The 8,006-nt window shown below is 34.4% G+C and overlaps 2 protein-coding genes across 4 annotated transcripts; both read left to right on the forward strand.

Moving 5' to 3' along the window:
* Positions 1 to 334: 334 nt before the first annotated feature.
* On the forward strand, positions 335 to 3,940 carry LOC105327473 (ileal sodium/bile acid cotransporter). 2 transcript variants are annotated; one of them, XM_066087160.1, is made up of 4 exons: positions 335 to 372; positions 916 to 1,398; positions 2,966 to 3,170; positions 3,295 to 3,940. In XM_066087160.1, the coding sequence occupies exons 2-4, from the start codon at positions 965 to 967 to the stop codon at positions 3,787 to 3,789; spliced, it is 1,134 nt and encodes a 377-aa protein (XP_065943232.1). In that variant the 5' UTR covers positions 335 to 372; positions 916 to 964; the 3' UTR covers positions 3,790 to 3,940. The 2 variants fall into 2 exon arrangements, with proteins under 2 accessions (XP_065943232.1, XP_011426281.2); XM_011427979.4 differs by lacking the exon at positions 335 to 372 and adding an exon at positions 597 to 746.
* Positions 3,941 to 4,516: 576 nt separating this feature from the next.
* LOC105327463 (ileal sodium/bile acid cotransporter) lies at positions 4,517 to 7,571 on the forward strand. Of its 2 annotated transcripts, none has more exons than XM_034467321.2 (4): positions 4,517 to 5,249; positions 5,347 to 5,750; positions 5,983 to 6,187; positions 6,286 to 7,571. In XM_034467321.2, exons 2-4 carry the CDS (start codon positions 5,371 to 5,373, stop codon positions 6,754 to 6,756), a joined length of 1,056 nt encoding a protein of 351 aa, XP_034323212.2. In that variant the 5' UTR covers positions 4,517 to 5,249; positions 5,347 to 5,370; the 3' UTR covers positions 6,757 to 7,571. The 2 variants fall into 2 exon arrangements, with proteins under 2 accessions (XP_034323212.2, XP_011426260.3); XM_011427958.4 differs by having other exon boundaries at positions 4,518 to 5,249; positions 5,366 to 5,750.
* Positions 7,572 to 8,006: the final 435 nt, after the last annotated feature.

The raw sequence follows: 8,006 nt of genomic DNA on the forward strand, positions 1-8,006 counted from the left end.
TTTGTTTACATAACAGAATTCTACCTCACTAATAACTCGACAACTGCCTCTCGAATTTTGGTTGACTAAGAGAAATGCCTTACTGAAGCATTGTAAACATTAAAAACAGAAAAATAAATTTTGACCAAAATCGTGACCATGCCCCTTAAGAAATAAACAAATACCAATATTGCGTTCTGAGGATATGCATGAAGGAACATGAAGTCCATTTAAAGTTCAATGACAGCAACTTGAATTTGTTTTTCACGAATATCAGGTTTACCAGATTCTGATTTTTAAAGAGTTTGATAAGTTCATTGAACGTAATGATAAGACCGACCCGAAGATCAAACAATCTGATAGCGAAAGGTTAAAATAACAATGAAAAATCAGGTACGTCTCTCTCTCTCTCTCTCTCTCTCTCTCTCTCTCTCTCTCTCTCTCTCTCTCTCAGCAGAAACTAAACGGTCTACAATTATTAAATAAAGTATATAAAAAGGCGTACGCTATCAAAATGAAAAAAAGTTCTTCGTAAGTTTTATTTTGCCGTAGGCGTTAAGTTAATTAATATACACATCTTGTAATTAATTTTAATCGCACTCTGTATGCGGTGTGTCTTGTCAACGTAAACAAACTTCGAATTCGTTTTTCTCTCTGTGTCACTACAGCTTTGTGTATAAAGCAACACAACAGGTTCTCGCTTGTACAATGTATTTGCTTTAAGTGATATATAGAACAACATTTACGTTATCTGGAAATTTAAAAAAGTAAGTTTAAACGTTTGTTCGTATACGTTGTAAAGTTAGATTCTTCTAAAAATGAGTATAAATCTGCCAGATTTTTGTGGTTTTTGATTAATAAGAATGTGTTATGCCTGACAATCATAATGATATGCCTCTAAGGTAAATGAGTATTGTTTTCATCTGTATAAAACAGGTAAATTTATTACAATGCCAAGTTGGAGCTCTTATTCTATGAGAGAAGCATGAACACGGCCCTGGTCGGACCGGAAGTATCAGAGATGAATCTACAACAATTACCGGTACCTTTATTTGGTCGCGGAAACGTGTCCCACACAGAATCCAATGTCTCTGTAAATTCATCTGCAGGACTGCAAGAATCCTATAGTCTGAGACTGACTTATGACATCACAATCACGTGTACACTGGTCGTCATTATTCTCGGCATGGGCTGTGGAGTCACCCCGGATCTCATCAAAATCCACTTTAAGCGACCTACGGGGATCGCCATTGGTCTGCTATCCCAGATTATCATACTCCCCTTTCTATCTTTCGCTCTGGCCCATTCTTTGGGTTTTGAGACGATCCCTGCCGTGGGGATGCTGGTAATGGCGGTGTCCCCGTGTGGGATGATGTCGAGTGTTTTCTCCTATTGGGTGGACGGCGATGTGCCGCTCAGGTGAGCTAAATAGAACCTGATGGTGTATCATTATATTTACATCAACCAAGTTTGATTCCCTCTACTTCTTACGGAAATTGATTGCAATTCGTAGCTCTGTTGTACAAAGAAAGCATTTTATTGTTTAAATAAGCATTTTTGCCTTAGGTTTGCTTCTAACATCGCTGCAAACGTTTTGCAAAGAAAATTATGTCAGTCCCAAAAATTTTTGCCACATTTTGGACACGATTTGACTTAAAATTTTCAAATTTTATTTTTCCATTTTCAATGTTTAATCTGATAAATATAGAAGTTTATAATGCAATGTCAAAATTTGAAAGTCAAATATCAAGTTATAAGCAAGATACAGAGTTCATAATTCTTTGTTTTGTAAACAAAACTAAAATATTATCATGTTTTACATATGTGTTGTATTGGTGTAAGTTTCAATCAAATGTAATTTTCTTTTGTCGATAATAGTATTTATGAGGATATTGAATTAGTTTAAATTGTTTTTTACATGTCATTCTGTCTAAGAATTGGTAATTCTCTACATTACATTTTTGTAAACAACTATAAGACTCAAGCTTTGTTTACATAACAACCAATTCTTACCTCTGTAACTCGCTTGTAACTTGACTTTAACATCAAATATTTTGGTCAATGATTTAAAATGCACCAGTTAACCATTTTATACATAAAAATAAAAATAAAATTTTTGATCTCAAATCGTGTCCAAGTCCCTTTTATTTATTCGATATTTATAAATACCTCTTGATTCAGACGATGTTCATTCAATAGTATGAAAAAGTCGCAAGATTTCCCTTTTGAAACACGGCCCCTTCTAGTTTGTCAGGTTTCAATACACGGCTAAAAATAGAAAGTCTGCTGGGATTTTGCATTGCATCAGACATAATTAAACCCGGATGATAACGTTGAAAAATTGTGCGATGTATTCCGAGTGACTTCCGAATGGAAAAAAGATGTCAACATTCCCCATTTTGAATCTCCGTAGGAAATCTTACGAGGGAAAAATGATAATGTGTGAATGAAGTTATCTTGGAAATTTTCCCTTTCATCGATTTCAACTGCACTTCTTTTTTTTAATCAAAATTTTTCCAGTTGTGCAGCATAAATATCTTGGGACAGACTTTTTTGTTACAAGAATACATAGAAGCTCGCATATTCACTTAGTACACATAAACTGCTTTAATAGAGGTCTGAATTTGGCCATATTTCTATGATATATTGAATATTTAGTCAACGTCTTACTATTTCTTATTTTGAAATTTCAATTTACTATTCATTGACGAGACAGTGTAATTGTAGTTATATAACGCATGTAAACCCATGAAATACAGATATGCGACATGGACTCAACATCGTAATAAACTATAAATAAACTTCGGAATCAGCTACATATACTACTTAGTATTACAAGGGACAAACAGTCATATTCAGTAGTTTGCCTTATGGCTAGCACTTAATAACTCTGTCCTATAGCTTTAAAAAGTGAAAATTTCTGGAATTTTCCAAAAGCTTTTAAACGTGAATTTGATGTGATGAATAGTTTTGATTTTGTTTCCAGTTTCACGATTTCCACTCTATCCACTCTCTTGGCTTTTGGCACCATCCCCCTAAACCTTCTTATCTACAGTGGTAGTTGGACAGACGAGGAGTTCGTTATTCCATACAGGAGTATCCTGATAGTGGTCGGAATAACCATCACACCTCTAGTTCTGGGGGTCGGGATCCGATGGAAGTTCTCCAAAGCTGCGTCAATTATTTTAAAGGTAAAAAACACAAAACAATCGCCATAACTGTATCAAAGTGTACTTCATTTTTATGTGATTAGTTCATATTCATTCGCAATTTTTAATCAACTAATTTCTATTGTTCTTTTTACGTTTTTTAAAGATTGGTAGCATTGCTGGAATCATCCTTGTTGCACTGTCGTTAATTTTGCTGAGCTTGCTATATCCATTCATGTATTCGGCTTCGTGGAAGATTTATGTGGCCGCCGTATCGTACCCCTACATCAGTTTCATGTTTGGGTACGTCGTCTCCACGCTATTCAGAATGGACAACTTTCAACGGCGAACCGTCGCCTTAGAGACCGGTATGCAAAACTATGCAGTGTGTTTCGCCATTTTAGAATCCTCGTTCTCGGCAGAGAAATTCAGTGTAATGTCTATATTTCCTCTTTTGTATGGAGTCAATGTTCTGATAGCAGGCATTGTGTTTGTTGGCTTTTACCAAATATTGAAGAAATACGGACCAGAACCGATAAAAACACATACTCCAAATGAAGCGAGATTGCAAAGGGAAATAAAAGATACTCAAATGACTGAAGCGTTCCTTGAGGTCCGTGTAACAGACAATGAGGGAAAAGAGGAATTTTGTAATACTTGAAGTGTATTGTGTAATAATTGCAATCTATGTTCAGTATAGCCTTGAAATATAATCTGTATAATTATCTGTTTATTTGAATTAAATTAATGAAATCGTAATGTCAAATATACTGGTGAGTATTTCTTGCCACCCAAGAAAAAGAACACTTATACTGAAAATACTTAAAATCCAGTCCTTTTAAATACTATATATTTACATCTACCAAGTATTATTCCCTCTATTTCTTACGGAAACTTATAGTTAATTCATAGCTCTATAGAAACAGCCAGATTGAAATTTACACGCCCCGTTTATTGATTGGTCGAAATCTACAACGGCTGAAACTGACAAGAAAGTGACAGGGCCAAACTTGACACGCCCAGTTTATAGATTGGTCGAGACCTACAACTATCGAGGAAAAATCACGGACTGCACGAAATAATCATGACGACGTCAGACTCAAAGTCTAACAGGAGACGATTTGACTGTTTCTTTTAGTTAACGTACTTACGTACATTAACAGTAATTTAGTGAATTTTACTTACTTTTCATAATCAATTTATCAATTGGCTAAAAGAAAGATGTTAATATAAACAATAAAATGCTTTCTTTAATGATTCATTCGGGTAATGAAGGTATCGATCATTGCAGAAAAAATTTACATAACCCGCTAACGCGGGTTATGTATTTTTTCTGCAATGTCGCTACCTTCATATCCCGAATGAATCACCAAAGAAAGCATTTTATTGTTTAAATAAATAATTACATGTCAATATATACCCTAGATTTTCACGAAAGGTCCTGGTCGTAAAGGATACCTGGTTCAATAATTCCAAAATCCTTTGATCGAGCAAAAGAAAGTCTTTTATAGCAAAATACTCGCATTCAAAACCCAAGATCAATGGAATGGCAGCATACTAATTATTTAATGATCCAACATAAACATTTAATGCATGATTCAGAGTTGATTGGCGCCCTTTTATTGGAGTTGAGCAAGTACGTCGGATGATGCTAAGTATTTGAAGATTTATATCGGTAAGAGTGGGAGAAGCCCATAAACATTGTCCAATTGATCAAATGCACGAAAAAATTTAATTGAGAAAATTGGAAAGCTAGGGTTGGGGATAAAATTAACTTGTCATCTTATGACTAGTTACTGATATCCCCAGAAGAAGAAATAGTCTAACTACGAGTACTTTGCTGCCAATCAAAACAGTAAGTTGTGGTCAGGTGGGAGTCCTGTCTGGTTGATTTGTGTCCGAGTGACCGGTCACCGCACACTTACTACTGGACTCTGATAACAATTTTATAATCCTACGTCATAATGATCTGTTATAACCCGCTGATAGATGTTAGATAAGACATATCTACTCGGCTACTGATAATGAACGCACTTCTTATAATAAGTTTCAGAATAAGAAAATAAACATTGCAAAGTGCTTTAGTTTACATGTTTCAAAACTTAAAATTCAACAAATAAGGTAAGTTTGATTCTAAGTATTGTTACTAAATATTTGATGAAATTTCAACCGCGTTACACCATGGTTTGATGATTTTCATGTAAAAATAATCGAAAAGGTTTTCCATTCACGGACAGTGGAAATGAAAACCATACCAGCCATGGAGGAATTGGAGAATTTGACTTTGCTGGGAAACGTGACTAGCATGATAGGTCAGAGCGGACCGTCAACGCTCAAGATGGTGTTTGATGTCGTCATCAAGGTGACGCTAATCATTATCATGCTTGGTATGGGAAGCGTAACTGAATTAGACCCCCTTTTGAAGCACATCAAACGGCCAATTGCAATACTCATAGGAATGACGTCACAATTTATTGTTTTGCCTTTGGTTACATTTGGTTTGGCGCATGCGCTGATGTTGCCAAATGTTGCAGCATTAGGGATGTTGGTGATGGGCTGCTGTCCCAGTGGATCTACATCAAATGTGTTCACGTACTGGGTGGAGGGAGACGTCCCCCTCAGGTAACTCTGTCGTATTTCTATGATAACAAACTCTTCATCATCTCAGATTGACCAATTGAAAGTAAAATTAATTCTATTTGCACTTTTTAGTAAGTATTCCCCTTGTACACATACCTGTAATCAAAACGTTTCAGCCCTCGGAAACTTGTTCTGTAAAAAAAAAACCATTCCATTGCTTGCACTGAAGTTCTTGAAATAACAAACAATACAGACCACTCTCATCTTGTTGTAGTATATCGATGACCACAGTGTCAACCGTCCTCGCCTTTGGCCTGATGCCTCTGAATTTACTAATATACAGTGGAAGCTGGACCGACGAGAATCTTGTTATACCGTACATCAACATACTCATCTCGTTTGCGATGACAATCTCTCCCGTTGCTCTAGGGATTTTACTACGTTGGAAATATCCCAAGATTGCAAATGTTTTTGTCAAGGTATGTGTATAATAAAAATAAAATCATATTGATATACGTACATTCTATACCGCAACACAGTAATATCTGGAGTATTTTTTTTATTTGAATTCTTTTAGATAGGTAGTATAGCAGGTGCCCTAGCAGTAGTCCTTACGCTTACTCTCATGAGTCTGCTGTATCCGTTCATGTACAAAGCTACCTGGAAGATCTACATAGGAGCGATACTCCTACCCTTTGTTGGCTTTATATTCGGCTATTTTGTAGCATCTGTGTGCAGGATGGAGCCATTCCGACGAAGAACAGTGGCATTAGAGACAGGAATTCAAAATTTCCCGCTCTGCATGACTCTACTCTCGTTGTCTTTTTCACGGGAAGTGTTCGCTGAGATTTCCTTGTTTCCGTTACTGTACGGTGTAACTTGTATCGTAGCCAGTGTTATATTCGCAGTGATTTATCGTATAGTGGCAACATTTAAAGCGAAAACTAAGAAACAAAAGGAATATAACCAAACAGATGAAGAAAATCGAAAAAGTTTAAAAGAAACATCAAAGTTTATGGCCGACATTAATTTTGACGACGACGATTAGAATTCAAAATGAAAAGCCCTGCACTACAGTTTACAAAATCTGATTTAAAAATATATCCAGATGTATTCTACTTCTATAAATATTACAAATACAAAGAAAAAAACTTCGTGAAAATGGATGCATTTCGTTGAAATTAATTTTAATGTTAATCATTAACAAGAATATGCACATGAATATCAAGCAAAAATAAACTGTAAAAAACATCATCAAATGTATCATATGACACCATATAACAATTATTGTTTTCTATTAAAAAATGTTATTTCTGAAATGATAAAATGCTGGTATCTCTTTGTACAAAACTTATTAAAGTCGAATATTACTTAGAGCTAAGTACTTTGTCTTTTACTTTAGAAAACACAATAGTTGCTCATTATTCATAAACCAGGCATAACATATCACAGACCTGTTGCTTGTTAATAAAAATTTGTTTTGTATATGAAGCCTTTTTGATGCAAAGATCCTCATGCCAGTTATGAATAAAAGGTCATTTTCTTATTGTGGTGTACTTTTATTTATTTTAAATGGGCACTTCGTTCAAGAATTGTTTTATTTTTTGCCTACCCTGACCCACTGACATAAATCGTAGTACAGAATGCCAAGTGATTATTGAAAATGATTTTATGATGTTGTCCATGTATTGTGAAAACAAACCTAATTGAAAGTGAATTTAACAAATTTTCTCTTCACTTTCAATATTCACTAATATAAAATTTTTAATTTAAAAATAAAATAAAATATCATTTCTTGAGATAAAATTAAAATTGCAATACAAAAAAATTTGCAATATCAATAAACATTCAAATATAACATGCATAGGTTATTCAATATTTAAAGATGGTTGAAATCATCTTGTATTACTTAGCAATACACTTACTGCTGATATTTGTGATATAAGTGATGGGGAGACCATCCAGTTGAATAAGACATGCCAAGGCCACACCAATATAATTTCTTGTTCGTCAGACATCCAATGAAAAAAAGTATGAGCGGGCAAACAATTAAATAATAAATTATTTTTTATTGTAGGTAAAATTTTAGGTGGTACATAAATAAATTTGTGCAGACAGTTATATTTTTTCTACTTGTTTCTGATTTATAAATTAAAACTATTTAAAATACAAAAAATAGAGTGGATATAGAACAGGAAACAGCACAGAAAATATTAGATGCAGGAAATTAATAATAATATTATTTGTACAGTTTTATTATTATATGAATGCAGGGTCCAACAAACAAGAAATTATATT

The sequence above is a fragment of the Magallana gigas genome, chromosome 6 (genome assembly GCF_963853765.1).
Source record: "Magallana gigas chromosome 6, xbMagGiga1.1, whole genome shotgun sequence".
Classification (NCBI taxonomy): domain Eukaryota; kingdom Metazoa; phylum Mollusca; class Bivalvia; order Ostreida; family Ostreidae; genus Magallana; species Magallana gigas.

What these genes read in the sequence shown, in the direction of transcription:
- LOC105327463 (XM_034467321.2), top strand. Translation starts at nt 5,371, where the DNA reads ATGAAAACCATACCAGCCATGGAGGAATTGGAGAATTTGACTTTGCTG. An exon ending in GAGGGAGACGTCCCCCTCAG is followed by an intron (nt 5,751 to 5,982) that starts GTAACTCTGTCG and finishes ATCTTGTTGTAG; the next exon opens with TATATCGATGACCACAGTGT. An exon ending in TTGCAAATGTTTTTGTCAAG is followed by an intron (nt 6,188 to 6,285) that starts GTATGTGTATAA and finishes GAATTCTTTTAG; the next exon opens with ATAGGTAGTATAGCAGGTGC.
- LOC105327473 (XM_066087160.1), top strand. Translation starts at nt 965, where the DNA reads ATGAACACGGCCCTGGTCGGACCGGAAGTATCAGAGATGAATCTACAA. An exon ending in GACGGCGATGTGCCGCTCAG is followed by an intron (nt 1,399 to 2,965) that starts GTGAGCTAAATA and finishes TTTTGTTTCCAG; the next exon opens with TTTCACGATTTCCACTCTAT. An exon ending in CTGCGTCAATTATTTTAAAG is followed by an intron (nt 3,171 to 3,294) that starts GTAAAAAACACA and finishes CGTTTTTTAAAG; the next exon opens with ATTGGTAGCATTGCTGGAAT.